At 48.4% G+C, this 24,785-nt stretch overlaps 1 protein-coding gene across 1 annotated transcript in view; it reads left to right on the top strand.

Moving 5' to 3' along the window:
* The window catches only part of Smad1 (SMAD family member 1), a 43,672-nt gene extending 19,514 nt beyond the window's left edge, over positions 1-24,158 (top strand). Inside the window, exons 2-7 of the mRNA XM_048333448.1 lie at positions 1,328-1,910; positions 9,501-9,758; positions 12,278-12,394; positions 14,756-14,977; positions 19,789-20,045; positions 22,855-24,158. Of these exons, the coding sequence (XP_048189405.1) occupies positions 1,511-1,910; positions 9,501-9,758; positions 12,278-12,394; positions 14,756-14,977; positions 19,789-20,045; positions 22,855-22,998 (1,398 nt within the window). The 5' untranslated portion in view covers positions 1,328-1,510 and the 3' untranslated portion in view covers positions 22,999-24,158. The remainder of the gene's footprint in view (positions 1-1,327; positions 1,911-9,500; positions 9,759-12,277; positions 12,395-14,755; positions 14,978-19,788; positions 20,046-22,854) is intronic.
* Positions 24,159-24,785: the final 627 nt, after the last annotated feature.

Below are 24,785 nucleotides of genomic sequence, written 5' to 3'. Positions count from 1 at the left end.
GTACACTCTGACCAAGTGTGACATTTGATAATGTCAGGGTTTTCTTTTTCCTTTTTCTGTTAAATGAAAACAACTCAAACTTGGGTGAAGCTTTTTTAGGAAGAAAATAACAAGTCGGGTCCAGCGACCCCTGTCAGCCCTCAGCGTGCAGTCCTGCATCCACCCAGCAGTTACTGGCGATGTCCAGCCGTGCCGGGTGCTCCCCGCGGCGGCGCCAGGAGTAGGGACACGACGCCTGCAGTTCCGCAGTCACTTCCTCCACGGTGCCCCAGACACCTGTCACTCTTAGCGTGCTTCATAGTCGTCATCTTTCCAACTTGGAGCAACAGTAACGATCCCCCCACTTCGATTCCTCAGACTGGCGACTCGTGCCCTCCTCTTTGTACTGTTCTCTTTTAAAGTTTGCCCGACATTAGTATTTTCGAAGAACCAATTGTGTGTACATTCTCTCTCTCTCTCTCTCCTCTCTCTCTCTCTCTCTCTCTCTCTCTCTCTCTCTCTCTCTCTCTCTCTCTCTCTCTGGTGGTAGCGGTTTGAGGTTTGAACTTAGGGCCTCATACCAGCTTGGCTTATGTGGTGCGTCTGCTCCGGGCTGGTGCCCTACCAACTGGCTTTTGCCCACAGCTTTGCTTCTTCCTGGTTGTTGAACCCCGAGCCTTTACACGTCAGCCTCTTGAATGGCGAGAGGTGCGGGCACGAGCCACTGACGCCCAGCTCTGGGGTCTACTCTTCCTGCTCTCAGTTTCTCTTTGGGGGGTTTGCTGTTTCTCCTGTCTTCATTGGGGATGTGCACAATATCAGCCATCATCGTGTGTGCACGCGTGCCCGCCCGCCTCATGCTCATGCGCGGCTCTTGTGCTCAAGGTTGCCACCTGGCTGGCTGATTGGAGTGGCGTGGACGTTCCTGCCTGGGCTGGCCTCTCACTGCAGTCTTCAGATCTCAGCCTCCTGAGTAGCTAGCGTGACGGGCGTGGGCCGCCAGTGCCCGGTGGGTGATACTCCTCAAAGTCGGCTTTCTGTGGACGGATAGCGGTGCTGGTGTTTTGTGGCACCTTCACAGGACCTTTTCTCATGCACAGTGCTGGTGAGAGGGAATCTGTTCAAAGACCATCAGGCCTGCTGAGGCTAGGCCCACCCTTATGACTTAGTTTAACCCTGCCCACCTCCCTAGAGACACCATTTCCAAATACCATCACGCTGGGGGCTAGGGCTTCACAGTGGAAATCGTAGAACACGGTCTAGTTGTGGAATACCCAGTCATCACGAGTAGTAATAGTTGTGGTTTGGTAGAGGTGGTTTTAAACTTATTCTCCTTTCCTTTTTCTAGGTGCTGACTGGGTTACTATATTGAGCCCTAGGAATGGTCGTGTCTCCCTTGAGGACTGCAGACTGGGTCTCTGAAGAGCATCCAATGTAAAAGAACTCGAGTGTCCTCTGCGGACGCTTTGCATCTGGAGGGAGGCCCTTGTTTCACCAGATCAGAGGAGGAGACATAGCCGGTGTGCTCACTATGAACGTGACGAGTTTGTTTTCCTTCACGAGTCCCGCTGTGAAGAGACTTCTTGGATGGAAGCAGGGCGATGAAGAAGAAAAATGGGCCGAGAAAGCGGTGGATGCCTTGGTGAAAAAACTGAAGAAGAAGAAAGGGGCCATGGAGGAGCTGGAGAAGGCCCTCAGCTGCCCGGGGCAGCCCAGTAACTGCGTCACCATCCCCCGCTCCCTGGACGGCCGGCTGCAGGTCTCCCACCGGAAGGGCCTGCCCCACGTCATCTACTGCCGCGTGTGGCGCTGGCCCGACCTCCAGAGCCACCACGAACTCAAACCGCTGGAGTGCTGCGAGTTCCCCTTCGGCTCCAAGCAGAAGGAGGTCTGCATCAACCCCTACCACTACAAGCGGGTGGAAAGCCCGGGTAAGTGCCCGCCTGCGTCCCGCCGCAGATCATTGTGGTTTAAAACAAAAGGGCAGTCTTCCTGAGATTCGGGGAGGTGTGTGTGTGTGTGTGTGTGTGTGTGTGTGTGTGTGTGTGTGTGTGTCACACAAGCACCTAAGAGTGACCCCTTGTAAAGAACACGTAGCTTGCGGCCCGCAGCTGCAGAAGTGCCAGCCCTTGGCCACCCGGCCCATATATGGCCACTGGGTGCGTGAGAAGGAGGGAGCCCCCTCCACGGGCATGCTCCCAGCAACGGGGAGCCCCAACGCCCAGCCACCTCTCCCAGCTTCTCCCACCGCCCCACGCCCCTGTGGGGAGGGAGCAAGCCTGTGAAGGCTGGTTCCCGTTTACCCACCGGGTGATCTGTCCACCGAACGCAGCGGTCACTTTTCAGTTCGCCTACACTCTTTGGCCCTCCCTTCCCCTCCCCTCCTGTGGTCATTTCGTTACTTACATTTAAGACAGAAAATAAAACCAGTCCCGAGCGGACGTTACTCTTCGTAGCTCCCATGCTCTAATGAAAGGGTGGAGAGGGAGGAGGTGGCGAAGCGGCTAACGCAGGCATTTGGAGGCTGCGCTGATGTCGTCTCGGCCTCCTTCACCTGAGGACCTCAGGAAGCGCTCACGGGAGAAACGCTTCCAGAAAGCTTTTCAGGCGCGGGGTAGAACCTATTGCATTTTACTCTACCAGGGTTTTCTGTCTTTAATATGGCAAAATGGCCGACGTGAGACTGGGACAAGCGGGCTTTTTCCAGAAGCCCTGCCGAACCACACACGCACCCCTCGCTCTCGGAACTGGTGGCAGCGGCGTCGGTTCACAGCGCGTACTTTGAGCACGCACACCCACTCTGTGATAGCGCCATGGTCGCCTTCTTTCCGCCGAGCTTGGTGGGTGTGGCCTGGGGAGGCGGGGGGGGGGGGGGGTGAGACCTACGGCGTTTGTCTGGCTCAGTGCTTGCACTGTCCTTGTTCTTTGAGAATCTTTGCTCTGTTTCTTTTTTTTTTTTTTTTGGCCAGTCCTGGCCTTGGACTCAGGGCCTGAGCACTGTCCCTGGCTTCTTCCCGCTCAAGGCTAGCACTCTGCCACCTGAGCCACAGCGCCCCTTCTGGCCATTTTCTGTATATGTGGTGCTGGGGAATCGAACCCAGGGCCTCATGTATACGAGGCAAGCTCTCTTGCCACTAGGCCGTATCCCCAGCCCCTCTTCGCTCTGTTTCTTTGACCAAAGAATAGTTTTATCTACTCAAGTGATTGTGTTTTCCTTAACCCACACCATTCATTTTGTTACAAACGAACTAGTCCACAAGTCATCGTAGGGGAAAACTGAAGCCCAAGCACACACTTTCCTGTAGCCTGTGCTCATTATGACTGACGGGCAGAGCGTGAGAAGAAGAGCCTTGCGTTGAAAGGCAGGGCTTGGACCACTACTGGAAACAACCTCTGGGAAAGTAGGCAATACTAGGAATTGCTTTTCTGCACACACGGGGACACTTCCAGGGAACAAGAGAGTTGGGGATCCTGGGAAGGCGGGCCTCGCTGCTGACGTAGCAGATGGACTGTTTGCCTGGGCTTTTACTAGCCTTCAGAACCGAAGCTGCTCATTAGTGGTTGAATTAAACGCAGGCTTTCTTTCTCTTCACCAAAGTAAATGCTGACAGTGGTTAAGTCAGCATCTAATTGTGGCATTGAGAAGACATTCTGTTGCTATCTGCTACGATTAAAATGCTTTCGTGAAGATTTCCTGCTGTCTGTTTGGGCTTCTTGGTTTTTAAAAAGTGTTTTTCACATGGTTCTTGAACATTTCCTTTCTTTTGCACTTTGAACTTAATCAACATGAAAGGTCATATTAAACCCGAGCCTCGGTTTCTGAGATTTGGTTGGCTGCACATGTGTGATCCCAGCACTTGGGAGACCACAGGACCTAGAGTTGGAGGCCAGACTGCACCACATAGCAAAGCTCTGGTCTCATTGATGGGGTACCCCCTACACCCTGCCCACCTCCCCAACCCCCCAAAAATCTGTAGTGTTCACTCTTGAAATAACACTTTCCAGATGCCTTCATTTTCAGCCCCATGGCTGCTGTCTGTTTAGAATAGAAAGGCACCTGAAATCTATGGCCAAGTCTCCAGTCTGAAAGTTTAGTTTGTAGATTGTACAGTCTCTTGTTACTTTTGCTTTCCTTATAGGTATCTTCCCTTCATTACTTGTCTCTCTGCGGCGTTAGGTGAGCAAGAGAAACAGTCCCAAGCCTTGCCATCTACTACTGCTAGCTCACAGAATAGAAATAACGCCAGCCAGCTGGCAGCTGTTAAAGACAAAAAAAGTATGGCTCAAGAAAAGCAGCAATTTCGAAAACCATAGAAAAACACGTTATAAATGAAAGTATTGTGGGCAGCGAGAAAGCATTTTAATATAGAAAGAATAACCTGGCTGGTACTTCCATGACAAGATTTGGGTGAGAGATGGAGACTGAGTCTTATTCTATCTTCACATGGGATCTTATTTGATCTTGCCTTGAAGGTTTGGGTGTGGTGGGGGTGGGGGAGACGGGGGAGTGTCCCAGGAGACTCGCCCCATGTGTGCCTGCCCTGGTAGACATGGGCAAAAGGGAGAGGAGTACATGGGCATAAACGGCTCCTGTCATGTTTTACTCTCAGCCTTTTGAGTACTAGGTGTGAGAGGCCTCAGGCGCCCGGAGACCGCTCCTCCAATAAGTGTCTCCTCCCCTTGCCTCTCCCACTTCAAAGCTCAGCATTGTAGCTGGTGACCAGGAATTAGCCATATCCTCAAACCCTTGCCATGAGATTTGTTTGGGGAACTCTAAAAACAACAACCCACAGAGCTGAGGCACCGAGGCTCTGACACCGTCAAGAGCCCCTGTGAAGAGCCCCTGCAGAGGGTGAGCGTGAGTGTCCTCTGTTGCAGGTCAGCTCTGGGTGGTGAAACTAGAAGTGACTAACTTCCTCCATAAGCCATCTAGCACATGCAAACCCATTCTGCGGTTTCATCCAAAGACTCGGGTCAGTGAGGGACCGGACAGCGAAATCTCCCCTCAGGGATTCACTAGGCTCTCCGCCACTGAGCTACACCTCCAGCCCTTCCTCAGGCTGGTTATTTCCGCACACCTGGCCTGCAGTCTAGCTAGGATGACATGCTAGCTCCACTACCCCCCCCCCCCCCCCCGCCCCCTGCCCGGCTCTTGAGAGTCTCGAACCTTTCTGCTCAGGCTGGCTTTGAGTTGTGATCCTTCCGGTCTCAGCCCTCCACGTAGGATTACCAGCGCGAGCCTCCTGCACCTGGCTTTCCCCCCCATTCTCTCACGTGCTTTTCCGCCGTGGAATCCTAGCAGGTCTTAGGGATGGAAGCTAGACCTACCGTCTGCTGCGTCGCCACCTCGGGTCGGGAGGTGCTGTTCTCTCGGTCACTATGCCCTTGCCTTCCCGCCCCGCTCGCCTGCCTGGAGTCTCCACGCAGAAGGAAGCAAAAGAAGAGAATGGCTTTATAAGGAGATTTGGGCAGCTTCGTGTAAACTGAAACTAAACACACACACGACACAGAGTGAGATTGCCTGGTGTGTTTTCCTTTCTTTCCCCATTCACTGTATCCAGCTAGCTTTGTGTAGCAGTCAGCTGTACGTGTTCTTCTGTGACAGTATTTTTCTTTGAGTGCCTGAAAAGTCCAGCATTAGGTGTGTATGCTGGTGTGTCCAGCAGATCTCAGACAATACTTAAGGACAGAAATGGGTTATAAACCAGGAACCCCGCTGGTGTTAAATAAGCTTTCATGGAGAGTAGAGTGTCAGCTACCAATTGCACAAGTGTGGACTGGAATTCTTTATGAAATTCAGGACTGGAAAGGCTATCGAAAGGAGAAGGGTTAAAATATGAGCGAGCGGAATTCAAGGCTAGATGCCGAATTCTAGTGCTTTGACCTGAGCCGTTCGCCGCCTATTGAGTTGGTGTTTGCTCACTATGAAACGAAGCAGTGATTAAAGCTCTTCCCAGGTTGAGGGAGATTGAAGCTACTGAACACTGTATGTGAAAGTCACTGCACGCCGACGCGTTCAGGATAAAGGAACTTAGTTTCTGTGTACGTCTTCCTTAGCATAAAAATGAAATGTGTAGTGGATACACATTGCCACTAAGCAGATGTTCAGAAACAAGTGATAGGCAGTACAACGAAAACAGTACCAGTCAAACCGTTCATTTCTGTGCTTGCTGGGTGGTAGGACTCTGTTGGCCGCTGCAGATGCAGGCTCATTAAGCCTGACCACAGCTGCAAGCAAGCAGCAGGTGCCCAGAAGGCTGCCTAGACGCAGAGTTGGAGTAAAGCTCAAGTCACCTGACAGGATTCCAGTGCGATTGCAGCCTCACATGCAACTGCCTCGCAAAAGAAACAGGGCCGGGAATGCAGCTTAGTGGCGGAGTGCTCACCTAGCACGCATGAAGCCCTGGCTTCCATTGCTCAGCACCACAGACACAGAAAAAGCCCAAGTGGCGCTGTGGCTCAAGTGGTAGAGTGCTAGCCTTGAGCAAAAAAAAAAAAAGCAGCAACAGGTCGGGGGCTCAGGGACAGTGCCCAGGCCTGAGTTCAAACCCCAGAACTGGCAAAAAAAAAAAAAAAGTGGATCTGCGTCCATTAATCAATCAATCATCTGTGTTAAACAAGGGCCAAGCAACCCGTTTTTAGTGGTACGAGGATGTATGCGGTCTGAAATACATCTCCACCCCAACCCTGTAGATGCACGTGGCTCGCTGGTGGTAAACTAGGAGTTCCGCCCCGTGTGCTGTCTTTGGAGAGCTCTGTTTGTATTTCCCACCCGCCAGCGATGATTACATAACCAGCTGGCTGGAACACATTTCACAAAATCAGTCTTGAACGCAGAACAAGCTGACTAAATACCATCGACCCAGCGACGACGCCCGACTAGGCAGAGCTGCCCGGTGCGGTGGCGGAGGTAGCCCCGCCCCGTGCGGGTGGATGGGCGGCCAGGCGGCAGGCAGCGCCTCCCCTCCGGGGCACCCGTCCCTACGCGAGCGCCACTCAGGCGCCCGGAGCCTGCGCCGCGGAGCCAGGCTGCTTGCTCAGGGGCGCATCCCCAGTTCCTGGTTAGAGGGTCTCCGTCAGGTCACGTGATCTCACTGTTCCCTAATTCCCACGTTTATAAAGTCGCAGACACAACAGCGCCTGGGACCGCAGGTGGTTCGGGGAATGAGCTCCTGTTTGGTGCGGCCTGGGAGAGCAGTTGGCCTGTGTAAGTAAGCGCTGTATAAATGCTAACGAAAGGTCCAGGAGAAATCCTGTTGTTCCCATTTTTTTGCCAAAGTGAGGCTTAATAGCTAAATTGCCCCCTGAATATTGGGTGACACACAATTAAGCGAATGCTGAGCTTGGAATCTAAAACCAAAACCAGTCTGTCTGTTCTCTGGGGTGTGCACTACGAAGGCTTTCTTTTTGTCCTCCCTGGTACTCTGAGGGCTTCTCTGTCTTCAGCAACCTTTGTAGCCTCTAATAGCATCGCCCCTTTCCTCCGCGGAGGTTAAGCAAATAAACAGTCAGCCGAGACAAGAACCGGGATAAGGGTAGGAAGCAGTGAAGCAGAGAGGGAGCTCACGTTGGATGGCTCTGGGGGGCCTCCCCTCCGTGTCTCTCCGCGCGCGAAGGGGCCTGCCTGTCGGGATCCCAGAGGAGACCTGCGCCGCCTGAGTTCATTGGGCAAAGCCTTTGGAAACCTTACGTTTGCTTGCATCTCTGCCACCTGAGAATCAGGATGAGGGGAAAGGATCGTCTCCAGAAATCCCTCATGAGGCAAGAAACACTGGCGCGACTCTGCTAAGACGGGGCAAGAAACCCTGGCGCCTGGTGTGCACGCGGCAGCCCAGGCTGCACTCGCAGGGCAGAGGTTCTGACGTGTTACACGGACGCCTCGTACGTGCGGGGGGGGGGGGATGGGCGGGGGGAGGATGAGCTACACGGATCGGCCTTGATAAACAGATCTCGCCAGCTCAGGTACAGGGAATCTGGGGAAGACTGGTCTACAATCACCAACTTAAGCAGGCCAGGAGACCAGCAAAATAACTCACCAACATGAATTGAAAAAACACGAAAAACAAGGGCCGTTCCGGTGTCCGATATCAGGTGTCCGCCGAGGGCGTCCGCGTCAGAGTCTGCAAGGTGAAGGAAGGAAAGCCATCTTAGTCGTGCCACGTGGCAGACGCCTGCCTAAAGGCCCGCGTGGCCCCAGCAGGCACAAAGAGGAGTGCGTGACTGCGGGGGGGGCGGGGGGAAACGTGTGTGCTGTCTGGGAGGCCGAGAAGAGAAGGATGCGGGCTCCGGACCGGCCCAGGACGCAAAGCTCGCCGGGCTGTGTCTGTGGAAGGAAACCGGACAAGGTGCACCGCGGTGATCGATCCCAGCACTGACAAGATGGAGGATGGCGGCTCAGGCCGGTCCCCAAGGAGACGTGAGACCTTGTCTTAAAGTACATGAGGTTATGTTCCACCCTGGGTACCACCTAGAAACAAACCACCGCCAGCCCTCCCTAAGTAGGTGTTAATCCTCCAAAGAGCATACTTTCCAGGGGCAGTGACGTGTCCTGGGTAGATTCTGCGGAAACCCTCGCTTTACCTAAGTGTCTAAGTTACCTATCACACCAGAAATAGAGTGTAAGTATCCTCTCTCCCACACAGTTCAAAATCAACTTCTTTTTCTTCTACTCAGCAGCAGCAGGGTTTCCGGAAAGAGCTGTCTGGGGACCCCGGCAGGAGCCCCAGGGCCTGACCCGCAGGGCTCTAAGTGGACGGCACTGCTGCACATGCAGAGCCCGAGGAGAGACACGTCGTTTTTGCTTCTCTCCAGGCGCCCACTCCTTTGGGGCTTCATACCCAGAGTTTTCACTTGGCAGAATGTGGCCCATCCCCTGTGTTCCCTGGGATGGCTGAGAAGTGGGTAAACTTAAGATTCTTAGAGAAATGAGCTTCGTGGAATCTGGCCACCACGACAGGACTCAACGTCGCACTTCGTAATTTGTCAATCCCTGCGTTTCCCTCCTGGGCTTTATTTACTCTGCTGCCCTTTGTGTTAAAAAGCAGGCTAATGTATCATCATAAGAACATGGTAACGCATGCTACTAAATCATCATTAGATAACCAGTAGGAAGGTTGAGTTGTCCGTGGCGATCTAGTTCCCGTGTTATTGTTGGAGACAGAAACCTTGACGAGTAGCCCAGGCTGTCCTGGAATCAGGTTCCTTCTGCGTCAGCCTCCTGAGTTCTGGGATGACAAGCAGAGGCCGCAGTGCCCAGATGGGTGACAGAGATTCTTAAGTATACTCTGGTTTGTACTGAGTAGAGAAATTAAGAAAGGGAGAACTTCACATCTTTGTCCCAGGGAGTATGTCTTGCAGACTTCTCTCCGTCGGTGCCTTTGGTCCTACTTGCTCTTTTGTCGTTTTTCATTTGAGTTGACAGCAGGGCAGAGTTGAAGTAACTTGTCATCCCATCACAGGTGGCATTTCGGTGTTTTGGTAACCGATGTTTGTCCTTCTCCATTTTGTCTTTCCGCCTCCAGTTCTCCCTCCGGTGCTGGTCCCCAGACACAGCGAATACAATCCCCAGCACAGCCTCCTCGCTCAGTTCCGCAACCTGGGGCAGAACGAGCCACACATGCCACTCAACGCCACTTTCCCGGATTCTTTCCAGCAGCCCAACAGCCACCCGTTCCCTCATTCTCCCAACAGCAGTTACCCAAACTCTCCCGGGAGCAGCAGCAGCACCTACCCTCACTCCCCGACCAGCTCAGACCCGGGCAGCCCTTTCCAGATGCCAGGTAGGAGGGGGAGTTCACCCCACCCCAGATGGTGCCTTGGGGAGACCGGCCAGCCTGGCGTGGAGGGCAGAGACTCGGCGGGGGGGGGGGGGGGCGGGGAGGGCAAATGACTTGTTCTGCCGCTCATGCACAGATGCCTAAATACGCTGCCTTTTCCCTTCTTTTAAAAAAGTTTTGAAACAGCTGCACCCTTGTGGGAGTGGCATAATCGTTACAGTCTTTGCTCTTCGTAAAAGAAGGAGAATACCGTGTCTTGCTCTGTGGTTATGAGAAACACAGCCTGATTAGCATCATGGCGGGCAGGAGGAGCCCAGCCTCCAGTGCAACCTCAGAAGGGCGGTTCCTGAGGGTGCCACCCCCATTTAATTAAACTCATTTAGATGATGATGTCATCCCAAGAAACGTACACTTTACCAACAAAGAGATGGCAGCACAAGTACTGCAAACAGTCTGTGTGTTTAGCTTACCAAAGACAAGAAGCAGTGATTTTCCTTTTTTAGACCTGATAGTTCTCAAGATAAAGGATTGATTGGGACGTATTTTTCACATTGTAGGTTTGCATATAAGTGTCTCAGAATAAAACAACTTAATACCAAATTTTTAGCCAATAGGGCCTCAAGAAGGATATTGTTAACAATGATATACTTGAAATGTATTAATATTTGGGAAGGGAATATGACTGGGAAACTTTATTGGACAACCTAAAAGTATTTTTAAATCTAAATTTGGGGGGAATGGGAAAGAAAGATGAAAGAAGTGATAGTGAACCAGAAGCATTATGCGCATAAACTGACATGTTGAATGGTAATCCCTTTGTGCGACTATGTAACGATAATAAAAACATAATTTTAAAGTAAATTTGAATTCAACATCAGTGCTGAGTCTTAAATTGATATCGCTTCCTTTTTTATGTACTTAGCATTCCCTTTGGAGTCTTCCTGTTAGGCATTATGGAAAATAGATCAATTTAAAAATAAAATGCTAATATTTGGTGGTTTCCTGCCACCCCACCCCCTTGGATCCCCTGTGTTTGGTGGACGCGTGAGTGGAGAGTAGTTAAGTTTGAGGGTCTACAGGGCAGTGGCAACGCCAAGCAAACACAGTCAGAAAGGCTGAAGATTATCCTTGTGTCTGCACTGTGTCCATGGCTGCCGAGAATGAAGGCACAGGCCAAGGAGAGGAAATTTGGAGAAGGAAGGAGGAGGTACTGGTGGGTATAGTAGACCCAGCCCCTCCGGGCCGAGGTCGCCCTGTAGATGCTCACAGGCTGGGCAGCAGGAGCAGCCGAGGAGGCTCTGTCTTCCCCAGCCGGGCTGACGCAGAGTCCGCCCCACGAGCTGCAGGAGGGGAGAAGCCGGGTTGAAGCGGGGAGAGGCCGATGCAGTCCCTGTCGTCCTGTCCCTACGTCTTCACTCATGCTGTCAGCAGCCGGACGGGGATGTTGGGCTGCGGTTCAGCGGGTGTCAGTGGGGAACGGCCTAGCTGACCACTGCCCAGAGTACTGACCCCAGCATTGCCCAGTCCCTCGGGTAGAGCTGCGTCCCCACGCCGCCGCTGTCAGATGTGCCGGGCAGGCTCCTGACAGCCAGTGCGGAACTCACGTGGCTTTTGCCTGCAGCAGCACAGCAGAGCTGCATTCATGTTTGTCCTTTCAGAAATCATGTTGTTGGCTCTTGTTTGCCCTCTGGCCACGTGCTCTTCAGAGGAAAAGTTACAAATCCTAAGATAGAAGACAGCCAAGACCAAGTGACTTGGTTCCTATCATTCCGCTTGTAGAGATTTAAAAACTCGTGATTATTTAAACAGGTAGAGAGATGATGATTGCTTCAGGTTGTGGGGAAATAGCAGTTTAAATCAGTAGCCGTTAATGAAGCTGGTCTGGGAAATTCCTGAAAACCCAGCAGATTAGTTTGAGAGACCTTGAATGCTCTTTTTTGTAGTAGTCCTGTTTAGCCTTAGATGCTTTCAGTCCACGAGTGAAACTGAAATGCAAAGGCTTCTCAAAGAAGACTGAGTATAATTCCCTTCCAGCTGCTGTTAAATGGCACAATCCTGGATAGGCAGTCAACTCGTGGAACTGGATCCTGGATAGGCAGTCACCTCCTGGAACTAGATCCTGATACCAGCAGTCATTCCCTGCAACTGGATCCATCAGCTCCTGAAACTGGATCCTGGATAGGCGGTCAACTCATGGAACTGGATCCTGGATAGGCAATCGACTCACGGAACTGGATCCTGGATAGGATAGGCAGTCGACTCACGGAACTGGATCCTGGATAGGATAGGCAGTCGACTCGTGGAACTGGATCCTGGATAGGCAGTCGACTCGCGGAACTGGATCCTGGACAGACAGCCAGTCCCAGAGCTAACCCATAGTGCTCCCCCTTCCGCTGACTTGTCACTGAGAACATAGGGTTTGGGGATGATAATGATTTTTGGAAACTGTCCGTCAGTGTATGAGGGGCCAGCCTTCTGATTAAACTGGCAACTTCATCAGTAACCTTTCTGACACTTTATAGCTGATACCCCGCCACCGGCTTACCTGCCCCCTGAAGACCCCATGACACAAGATGGCTCTCAGCCAATGGACACAAACATGATGGCCCCTTCGCTGCCTTCAGAAATCAACAGAGGAGGTAACGACAGTTGCTACTTGCTCCTTTTTTTCTTTTTTCTTTTTTTTTTTAGAGAATCTAAAGTTCATATGGCCAAATGTTGCTTTCTCTCACAATTTTTTTTTTATTCACTGGAGTGCCTGCCTAGCAGGCATGAGGACTTGAGTTTAAACTGCCTCTCCAAATTATTTTAAAATATGAGTGATGAACTACAAGAACCTTTTCTTCCATGTGTAGCGTAATTGGAACGTACAGCTTTCTGGTGGTAGGGCTTGAACTTGGCCTCAAGCTCTCGCTGCTCATGATTGGTGCGCTACCATTCAAGCCATGTCCGCAGAGTGAACATATACTTTTTTAATCAGTTAAAAAATATTTTCACTATCGCTTCTGGTAATCTCCAGAATATCCCCTCGCACACAAAATTACAAGCCAGCGACTAAAGAGTCTGGTTGGAAAAATAGTAGCATCTCACTCACTTTGGGAAATTGTGTTTGGAGAGAGCAGGCTGGCAGGGGAGTTGGGGGATGGTGTGAGCCCCTGGTTATAGGCAGATGGCCCCTGGAACTGTGTTGTTAAGCTTAAGATGTCAGTTTGGGGAAGGAGACCTAGCCTTACTATTTGTCCCTTTAAATAGCTTTAAAAGTTTGCCTTGTTAGAGTGTTTATAATCCGCCAATATTTTCACAACGAAGGAATGTTGGCTTTTTCTTGTTGTTGCCATTGGTGGTTTTCCTAGAGCAAAGGTCAGACTGCAGCCCAAGGCCAATTCAGCCCACGGCCTGTTTTGTAAATAAAGCTTTATTGGAACATAGCTGTGTCATTCATTACATATTATCTATGACTGCTTTTGTGCTAAGAGGGCAGAGTAGAATCATTGTGATAAAGACCATATGGCCCACAAAAATCTCTCTATCCTTTTATAGAAAAAAAAAAACAAAAAAACTTGTCAGCTTCTAACCTAGATGAATAGTATTTTGAACCATCCTGAGAGAGGATAAAAGCCTTCCATTAGTGGTGTTGCGGCCTTCCTTGAGATTTGACACTTTTTTTGGGGGGGGGGGCCAGTCCTGGGCCTTGGACTCGGGGCCTGAGCACTGTCCCTGCCTTCTTCTTGCTCAAGGCTAGCACTCTGCCACTTGAGCCACAGCGCCACTTCTGGCCATTTTCTGCATATGTGGTGCTGGGGAATCGAACCCAGGGCCTCATGTATACGAGGCAAGCACTCTTGCCACTAGGCCATATCCCCAGCCCCATTTGACACTTTTAAGTTACGAAAAGTTGTCTTTCTGAAGTAGAGCAGATGACAAGAGTTGCTTAGCAAACGGGAAAACAGTGAGTTTCAGCAGACCTACTTAAGTTTATCAAAGAGCAAGCGTGCATTGTTTTCAACGATTATTCAGAAGTGCAGTGCAGTATTTGTGGATGGACGTGTAAGAACATGGGGTACTTCTCCCTCAGACAGTGCCTCTGGTGGGGATTGTCTTTCAGCGTTTTAATGATTGCCTACCCCAAACTTCTTAGACCTCAGATCGCTGTGTACAAGGATGCTGGAAATATTATGGTTCGTATTCCAGAGAGCTCTAAAGCAGCGGTACAGGGTTTTTTACTACAGAAGGAACTTATCTTATGATTAGAAGCCTATTCTGTTTGGAGATTTGTTAGTCTTAGGAGATTTGACTTAACAAGCTGCATCCTGTCAGTGAAGTTTGGTAATTTCCATCGTTGGCCCATTCTGGGAATGCAGAGACAAAACACACCTGCTCTTCACGACTTACAGCAAATATAAGGAAGTTAGCATGAAATCTGGATGGGAGAGATATGATTCATTCTGTGAGTGGCCAGCTGGCAGGATTTCTTCCTGAGACTCAGAACTAGAGCAAAACTGAGCCTGCCATCATCATTGGCAACTTACTACGAAGGAAAGTAACTTCTTATAATTAAAAGCTCATACTCATTACTTTGAAAAAGCATCGTTATACCAAGGCTTTGCCACACAAGACTCCTTAATGCCAGCCCTTTTGGCCTGTCTTTAGACCTGTTGTTCTCTCACTTGTCACCTGTTGCATTTCTTTGGCTTCCCAGGTCTGTGTTGGGAAGATGTCCTCCTCTGCATATTAAAGAACAAGCAGCCTGGTGTGCGCATTCCATTCCACCTGCACTGTCCTCTAGTCTTGTTTGGCTGGTGTTTTGGTTTTCTGACAATGATGAGAAACAATTGTTTCCCAAATAAAGCACAAGGCAACCCTTAGTAAAGCAACCTGCATTAAACCTCACAGAGACACTGCATACATTGTGATCACAGCCACCCTTCCGCTGCGAGCTAACTTCACAAAGCAGTTTCAGTTTTGAGACCTGGTCGCATAGAGCCTTTTCTTTCTTGCAGATGTTCAGGCGGTTGCTTATGAGGAACCAAAACACTGGTGCTCTATCGTCTACTATGAGCTCAACAATCGTGTGGGCGAAGCGTTCCATGCCTCCTCCACAAGCGTGTTGGTGGACGGGTTCACGGATCCTTCCAACAATAAGAACCGCTTCTGCCTTGGGCTGCTCTCCAACGTTAACCGGAATTCCACGATTGAAAACACCAGGCGGCATATTGGAAAAGGCAAGTCTTCTTCCAGATGTTTATGTCTTGTGTTCCTGTTTCCCCCAGAGGTGACTCAGTCATTCCTGTGGCAAGTCAGTGTAGTAAACACCAGGTAACACTCAGTTACTGCAGTTTGAAATATTTTTCAAATTATTCTTATTTATTATAAGTTCTTCCAATCAGTGGTTTGGTTTTTTTAGTTGCATGTTTTTGCGGTGTTGGGGATTGAACTCAGGGCTCTGTGCATGCTAATAAAGCACCTTACTAATGAGCTACGTCACAGCCATTGATTTCCTGAGATGGAGTTCCCATGTAGCCCACGCTGGCCTTGAACTTCGCTATGTAGCTCAGGCTGCCCTCAAACACGTGATCCTACTGCCTCACCAAAATACAGTGGTCCTTTGGTGTGTGTAGGAGGTTTGTTCCAGGACACTGATTCCTTATATACAATAGGGTAGTATTTCCTACAACTCACACATACCTTCCTGTTCACATTGAATTCTCTCTGGATGCCTTAAACCTAACACAGTGTAAGTGCTCTGCAGTTAGATGACATGCTTTATGGTTTAGGGGAAAATGCCTACACATGTTCAACACTGATGATGTCATCAATTTCGATCTATGGGGAAGGCTGGCTGTAGACTCAACGTAGATGCAAAGAAGCAGCCGTAATTACAGTAATGAATCTTAAACCATTGAAAAGCAATACTGCTGGACACGGTGATACGTCGTGGCTGACGTCCTAGCACGTGGGAGGCAGAGGCAGAAAAATAACGAATTCAAGGCCCTATCTCCAAAAGTAATTAATAATTCATGTATTTATACCAATAAGGTGAGGCGAATGCCTCAAGTGTAGAATGAGAACTGGAATTGGAAATGCATCGTTTTGTAATCAGATCGTAAGGCTCAAGCAAGCCGAGTAGGTGGAGGTGTTTTTTTTACCTAGCGCTTAGGTTGGAGTTCAGGGTCGTACAACTTCTAGGCGCGCACGCTACCTCCCCAACCCATTTTTGCATTAGTTATTTTTTGAGTAGGGTCTCCCATGTGTGCCTGGTTCACCCTGAGCCACAGTATTCCTAGTAGCTCCTCTCTCATAGCTGGGACGACAGGTACACCCCACCACACACACACGCAGCTTACTGGTTAAGATGAGGTCTCACTAACTTTCTTCCCAGACTGGCCTTGAACCATGGTCCCTTCTGATCTCTGTCTTCCTAGTAGGAGTGTAGGCATGCATGTAGGCATGAGTTAGGCGTGTAGGCATGTACCCTGGCCTGTCAAAGAAAAAATTTTATGAGATTCAGGTATTTGCATGGTCTTAAATATTTCCTCACCAACTACCTATTACTTGCAAAGGAGAATAAAAATCAGTAATGACACAGTGTAGAAATTATGTCACTTGGAATTATATGATTGATCTCCCCTCTCGATTGGGGACCGGATTTCTGTCATCACTGAGAGGCAGGTGGCTGTCGTGTGTATCCCCATGAGGCGCCTGTTCTGAGAAGGGGCGAGTGTCACTCCCAGAATTCCAGCCCCCACACACATCCAGATGGTGCTTAGGTAGTGTCTTTGTTCTCTTTTTCTTCGTGTTTTTTTTTTTTTTTTTTTCTGTTGCACACCTTTCTGAAGTTTGAAATTATTTCCAGAGCAGTTAGAGCAGTGGACAAGGAAGCTCTTTCAATTGCTGCTTAAAAGGCACTCAAGATAATTTTAAGATTTTATTAAAGATAGCTGGATGCTGTTGTCTCACACCTGTAATCCTAGCTACTCAGGAGGCTGAGAGCTAAGGATCCTGGTTCAAAGCCTGCCCAGGCAGAAGACTCTGTGACACTCGGGAAATTGTGCCGCAGCTCAAACCGGTGGAGCACACTAGCTTCGAGCAGAGAAAAGCTCAGGGGCCGCAGCCATGCCCTGCGTTCAAGCCTCATGACCAACGGGAAAAAAAGAAAAAAGATTTTACCGAAGAGGAAAACAAGTCTTAAAGTAGGATTTAGATATTCCCTTCATCTGGTTAAAGGGGGGAAAAAGTGACATATTTCATAGTGAAATGCCGGAACTTAGGTTCATAGCACACATAGATATCTCATGGCCTGTAGACCCCTAAACTGTATGTAATCAGTGTTTTCTGTTTGGGGCAATAGAAAACCTTACCCCTGAATACTCTTTGGAATGGAAGGACTTATTTTTCATGAAATTCTGAAGGCGATTATCTCCCCAGCACAATAAAAAGCCATTTGTACAGTTTCCTCTTAAAAATTGGGAGGGAAGGAAGAATTCTGGAAACGCTTATTACTTAAAATCATTCCAGATGCCGAGAAGCATACTCATACGTGGAATCACAGGTAACGGAAGTGGGCCAAGACGGTCATTACTTGTAGATGGACTGATTGGTTGTATTTTGGGGATAGGTTCTTGAAGTGAAATTACTGGGCCAGAAGCCCTCGTGTATTTCCCCTAATTCGCCAGGGTGGTTTTCATTTCAGAAAGCTCTTCTTAGTGTACACTGGTGTTCCAACACATGAGTACCGTTCCCTTTCCCTCTCACACCAGTACCCGAGACGAGCACGTCTTACTCAAGTCGTCAATGAAAAGAAATTTTGCAGATTCTTCCCTAAGCAGACTAGTTAGGAAATACAGCAGATGGGAACTCCCATTCCTGGTGGCAGTAGAAGACCTCAGGGTGCTGAATACCTTGTGGACTTTTAATTCAGTGACAGCCCTGTGAAGAAAAGAGAGAAGAAAGTTTGAACAGATAGACAGACTTTTCCTTAAAGTGATGGCTTAATATTGTGATAGACCCTAAAATGGGTACTAAATTTTTTCCTAGTTGAATTTGTAATTTAAAATAAACGGAACTACACTAGGATGCTTTGTGAAAGTTAGGTAGTGTGTTGTGGATGTCACCTGGAAGTGTAAACAGGTGGGGCTAGCCACATTTTTAAAGATAGAAGAATAAAGAAAATATTCTTGGCATTAGAGTTAATAGAAACATTGTGAAACTGCGGGTCCCTATGTAGACAAAACATTAGAATAAATTAAACTCAAACTGTACTGCACATATACATTAAATGTTAAGTGAAGTATAACAAATTCATGGTCATCTAGTGATCCTACAATAGCAAAGTTAGGTCTGGGTATGACAGACAGAAGCCCTGACCTCATCCCATGTATCTGAATAGATAAGAGTGGTTTTTTAAGAAGACAGAATATTTGATCTGAAAGACAAATTTTCTAAAAATAGAAAACAACAAAAAACTTCCTAAGAGATTTAACTGAAGTATTTTAAAGTTCTTCAAGTTAAAATTGTAAGACAGGCATAGCGAGGAAATAGGAAATAAATCATTTATATCTAGTTTGTGTGTACATTTCCTTAAAAAAAACAACCAACAACAAACCATTAGAACCCTGTAGGATAATTAGATAAGAAGTAGGAACCATGAATTAGGGGGAAAACAGATGGCTAATCATATCTACCTTGACATGCAAATGAAGCTGGTGATTTTTTTCCAGTTGTGAACTAGGGACACTTGGCTTCGGGAGTGCCAGGAGAAGATTCCTGTGCACTGATTGTAAGGAGTAGATAGGCAACAAGCACCCTGCACAGTTGTTTGAAGAATGACCCTAAAGCCCTCGATCCTGTAGTTAACTTCCCGGAATCTCTCTAAAGATCGGTGTTAAGAAGCGTTTAGCATAGCATTGTTACAATAGAAATTAGTATCAGCACAGTGGTCCATGAGACAGACAGCCATTATATAAATTATTACACCTACAGTCATGCAGAAATTTATAGTTTGCAAAGAAACTTTAACACAGAGCCCTGAGTACAGGACTCACATTGTTTACAGTTATTTCCCTATGACATTAAAGGAATGATAATATTTTTTACATCTTTATATTTTGATTTACTTCCTAAATTTTCTAAAATGGAAAAAAAAAGTGTCATCTTTATAATCAAGGCCAAGTCTTGCTCTTCAGTAGTTGTGCCTACCTCAGACCCCACCATGGAGTTCTGCCTGAGCCGTTGTGTGACTAATTGTTACAGGAACGTGTGCATGAACACCCACCGCCTATAGATTCGTAGCAGTGACCAGGGCTGGCCAGAGTAGAGCAGGGGTGGGTTTGGAGGCATTGCACACGACTGCTGACCGCCCTCGTCTCCCCTAACGCCAGGCCTCGTCGGAGATGCTCTTCCCATCCTTCTTTCAAAGGCCGGGTAACGCCTGTTTCCCGCACTCCTTCCTGCCCTTGAGGTCTGAAGGAAGAAGTTAGCCCAGGCAGAACTTGGGTGAACTCTGGCTCCACGTAGTATGATGCTTTTTTTCTAGAGTGGCTTTGGCTTTTTGTAGCTGGACTTTACGTCTTACAGCCATTAGCAGTACCTCTTCCAAGCCTGTCCCCCAGTTTTTCTCCTGTGTGGAACTCTGGTCACCTGTGAACTTCCCCCGACAGTCTAGCCCCAGAATAGATGTGCGAGGCCTTGGATAATGAATGCGTGTGGAATGGATCCCCCTCAGCTTTCAAGGTTTTATTATGCTTTTAAAGGGAGAACATGCTTTCAAGTGTGGCCAGCAAAAGCATGACATACTTACAGAATAGGACTGCTACAATTTCTTATTATTTTCAGGATGTGTCCTGTTAGTTCCTAGAAAAGTCCCAGATGTGCTCTCTGATGCATGGATATCAGGTAGCACGTGAACTTGGATTTTATCACTTGCGCAGGGTTTAGGGAATCCAGTGTGACCAGCTCAGGTCCCTGTTTGTATGTTGAAGCCGCCAGGGTGCCGTTCAGCTGTGACAGCTAACCGGTGCGGTCTGTCTTCCTCCAGGAGTTCACCTCTATTATGTCGGAGGGGAGGTGTATGCCGAGTGCCTGAGTGATAGCAGCATCTTTGTGCAGAGTCGGAACTGCAACTACCACCACGGATTCCACCCCACTACCGTCTGCAAGATCCCCAGTGGGTGTAGTTTGAAAATTTTTAACAACCAAGAGTTTGCTCAGTTACTGGCACAGTCCGTGAACCATGGTTTCGAGACTGTCTACGAGCTCACAAAAATGTGTACTATACGAATGAGCTTTGTAAAGGTAAGCCAGCCCCGACTCCTCCAGCGCGCCTAACGCACTGCCGCGCCTCCCCACCGCCCCCAAATGGGTTCTGTCGGGATAAGTCCACGTTTGCTTTTGTGCTATCCCGAGAATTTTAAACACGAAGAAGAACGTCAGCCTCTAAGAAAGTATCATTGGAACATGAGAGTGTTTGGGTTCAATGTCAGTGGCAACAGCCTGTAGTGTCGTCCTCATCGAGGAGACATGATCATAGTTACTATAATACTGTAGAAAAATGTTAACTCCGTCAAAATGCACAATCGTCCCATCAGATCAGTAGAATAAACACATCTTCCTTTGCTCATTCTTTGTTTTTAGTTCTTTGATGATGGCAACACTTGCTGCCTTTACTTGAGCAATCAGGAACTTTTTATAATAATAGAAGATCATTACGCTGGAAATTCTTTTTGACTGGTCAGGACTTGGTGTGTTTTCTTTTTGTGTGGCCCCTGCCCAGTGGTTCTGATAAACTTCATACTGTTAGTAAAGATCAACAGTTACTAGCGAGGCCTCTGCCCAAAGATAAATGGGTATCTTAGCTCTAAGAGAATGCTAAACTTACTGTACATAGTAATTGTCCCCTTTTCCATCTCCTTTTGCCTCTAAGAAGTGTAGGTTTTTAAGATGCCACTGAAATATTAAAAAATTAATTATCACCAGTGGCTGTCATCCTAGCTATTCAGGAAGCTGAGATCTGATGATCCTGGTTCAAAGCCAGCCTGGCCACAAAAGTTATCTCCACTTAACCGTACTCACACATACACAAAGGCTGGAAGTGGAGCTGTGGCTCAAGAGGTAGAGTGCTAGCCTTCAGCAAATAAAATTCCGAGGCAGCATGTGGGCGCTGAGTTCAAGCCCCTTGAGTGGCTCCAAAAAACATAAATAAAAGTATCTGATTAGATTTCGTGTGTCCACGGCTTATTCTAGTAACTGACTTGTCTGGAGTTTGCAAGGCGAGCTCTCATCCTGCATTCCTCTGGAGACACCTAATTGCAGGCCTGGGCGAGGCAGCTCGCTTTCATTCCTCTCTGCAGAAGCGCCCAAGGCTGCTTGTTCAACCTGTTTGTAATATGCGCACTTACTGAGGATCCTTCTGGAACCTCATCTTGTTACTCATCTTCTAGATTAAAGGCGCCCTTTCATGAGTAACGTTTGCCCGTACTCTCTTGAATCACTTTAGCCGAGTCCCACAGTGTTCTCTCGCCACTGCTCTTCGTGAAATACAATTCGACAGTTGTTTGCCCTGGGTCTGGTGGTAGTGAAGGAGGCCTTGTACAGACTAACGAGCAGATTTGTGTGCTGCGTTCTCATCGTTATCCGCATGCGCTGTTTAATCTTTGCCCTAGCCCTTGGCACAGATAATTTTTTGGAAGTGAGGCCAGTCGCTTCCTTCTGTGTGTGTTTGTGTGTGTGTAAGGAAGAACGGCTCTGGCGTCAGGAGACGCAGCTTCCGGTCCCTTCCCCTCTGCTGACTGCGCTGCTGAGGTGTGTGCTGAGCGGGAAAGGCGGGGCTGGGGCGGGGTGATCGTTCCCGCGCTTGCGCAGTGCGTGTGGACTCACCGAGGTCGCCCTTGGAGAGCGGCGAACCTAATCTCCAGGTCGCTCCTCCCTCGCTTCATTTGCTGTTGATTACGCCCACCGATTTTCACTGTTGGACCTGTGGACAGTTCTTATCATTTGCTTCACACAAGTTCAAAACCTTTACACCGATAGAAGGCGTTCGCCATGCACAGCTCTGCTTTGAAAAAAACAGTAGATTTCACTCCTCTCGCGAGTCTTTTAGCCCCATTCCAGAGCACGCGCGTGTGGAAAAGCAGCGCGAGCCCCTGGCTTCCCAGGGGTCGCGGGGTCCCGAGTGTCCGCTGTCACTCAGCACACAATTGTTCACATCCTGAACTGCAAGTCGGTCAGTCTAAACAAGTATTTATAAAGGTTCTGTTAGGTGCCAGTGACGGCTGGACGTCGGAGGTCAAAGGTGACCCCCTGCGTTTTAGGAACTCCCTTGCTGGCCAGGCAGACCTGCACCTTAGTACACGCAGCCGTGAGCCGTGCGCACACGCAGCCGTAGCCCCCCTGTCACAGCGCTCTCCCAGCGTTCTCTCCACCCACGCCGCGGTGCGCAGCTGCTGATGGGATCCACTGCCACACGCCCCGGGACACGAGGACTCGGCGGAACCCGGCCTTCCGCCGCCCACGACGGCAGCCAGCTTGCCGTCTTCTGCGGTAGCAACACTCCTCCCCTCTCGCTCTGGTGACCTCTGCGGAACGGCACTGGCACAGTTCAGCCCCCCTGAAGCCATCGGGCATGCTGGCCGCCTGTGGCGATGAGCGGCAGGACCCGCGTCCCGGGCTGAGGCCCCAGCCCGGGGGACAGGCGTTTCCAAGCCCAGCTTTCTCTTACTTTTTGATGATGAAGTGAGAATTTCATAGTAGCTATGTCATAGTCATGTAAAGGGAAATGGGTATAAAAGTTAACAAGTGTCTTCATTAAAACAACTTGGTAATGTATTTGAATACTTGGATCCCCAAAGACCATTGTTTTTTGTTTGTTTGGGGATTTTTTGTGACTGTTTCGTTTTCCTTTGGGCAGTACTGATGTCTGAGCTCAGGGCCTCGAGCTGCCTGGGTCTCTAGTGGATTCCTAAGCCAGGCAGGGCCTAGCCCTCTCCCCCCACAAGCGGGAAAAGGCCCGCCTGTTTACGCAGTCTCCTGTTAGGTGAATCCCTTTTTACTTAGGTTGAACCACTGAGTTAGACAAGTGGTATGACCTCCCGTGTTTTTTTTATAGGGCTGGGGAGCAGAATACCACCGCCAGGATGTCACTAGCACCCCCTGCTGGATTGAGGTCCACCTGCACGGCCCCCTCCAGTGGCTGGATAAAGTTCTTACTCAGATGGGTTCACCTCATAACCCCATTTCATCGGTGTCGTAAACGGCCTCCGGCTTCTGCCTCTTGAACACTATTGAGCCTTGCATGTACTTGAAGGACGAGGAGCCTTGGGAATACTTGACCTCTGCGACCAACTGTTGGATTCAGAAATTGAAACCTTGGTAACATACTGTTGCTATCAAGAACCTGTTTAGTTTACATTGTGACACTCGGTTGTGAAATCACCTAAAGTGCAGACTTTCAGCAGGACTTTTGTGTATAGTTGAAGAAGAGATGGCCAAGCCGGGGGACGCATCATCGATTAGGAAACTGGCGTAAGAGATTCTTTTGTGTTTGGCACTTTATGGTCATCGCTTGACAGAAGTTTAGCATTAACAGCCTTCCTGAAGTGTGTTTTTATCAGGTTCTGAGCCCATGTGGGATCTTCTTTTCATGGGTTTTCATAATATTTTAAAACTGTTTAGCAATGGTTTTTTTTTTAAGTAAAGGTTAATCTTTATGATATACATAGTAATCTTTCTACAATGGTATGCTGACCATATTGCTGTCAGAATAATGCTAGGCACCTGCTCTTTGCTAAATATGTATGTACAGAATATTTGGAAGTTAAAAATGGAATAGACTAGTAAATATAGAAGTATTTGCGCGGGGGTGGGTGGGGGGTGAGGGAAATGACAATTGCAAATGTAGAATATACTGTAAATTCAGTTTGTTGCCTTAAACAAACTGTTTGTCTGAATTTTGCTGTGTTCAGTTCTTTAGAGATTTTTATCTTTTCTTTTGTTGTCCCATCCTCTCCACAAAGCAGTGACGCAGCTGGTTCATTCCTGTAACTGTGACAGCAAATGAATGATTCCTGCTATTCTCAGATTGGCTGCCTATCTGTCTCAATACCAAGTGTATTGTGTGCTTCGATTGAATGAGCAGTTTTTATGGAGTTTACAGTACAGAAACAGGCTTTAATTTTCAAATGAATTGTTTGCCAAACCTAAATAACTCCAATAAATACTTGGAGGATCTGAAGAATATCCCTGTTTAAATCCATTTCAAACTTTTTAAATTGTTTTGTACTATGTTTGGTTTTATTTTTCTTCTGTTAATCTTTTATATTCACCTATGCTCTCATACATTGAGTACTTTTATTCCAAAACTAGTGGGTTTTGTCTACTGGAAATTTTAAATAAATCTGTCATTATTGCTTACTTTGATTAAAAATTTGTCTATTTTGGGGGCTGGGAATGTGGCCTGGTGGTAGAGTTCTTGCCTAGCATGCATGAAGCCCTGGGTTCGATTCCTCGGCACCACATATACACAAAAAGCCTGAAGTAGCCCTGTGGCTCAAGTGGTAGAGTGCTCATCTTGAACAAAAAGAAGCCAGGGACAGTGCTCTAGGCCTGAGTTCAAGCACCATGAGTGGCAAAAAATTTTTGTCTATTTCATATTAGATTTTAGGATCGTAAGATCTGTTAATGTTTCAAGAGTTTTTCTCAAAATACTCACTACCAAATATATAACAGTAGAATTACAATGCAGAGACACGGAGCCTGAATTGTCAAGAGCAAGAGTCATTTTCGGTGAGAAGAAGGATATATACAACTTGGGGAAAAAGGCAGCAAAAGCGGAATTTATAAACAGTGAGGGAATACAGCAGTAACAATTACTGGCGGACACTAGCCCATCAAGTAGAAGAACTCGTTTCTGAAATGAGATGAGGATGCAAAGGACTCTGCAGGAAGATGCAATGAGGGCAGGGGACTGAGAGCTAACACCACCACGACTGGCCATTTATTTGGGGTTGAGATGATCCCAGCCTCCTCCCAGAGGAAAAG

This window comes from Perognathus longimembris, chromosome 24, assembly GCF_023159225.1.
Source record: "Perognathus longimembris pacificus isolate PPM17 chromosome 24, ASM2315922v1, whole genome shotgun sequence".
NCBI classification, from domain to species: domain Eukaryota; kingdom Metazoa; phylum Chordata; class Mammalia; order Rodentia; family Heteromyidae; genus Perognathus; species Perognathus longimembris.
This window is presented reverse-complemented; position numbering and strand designations above follow the sequence as displayed.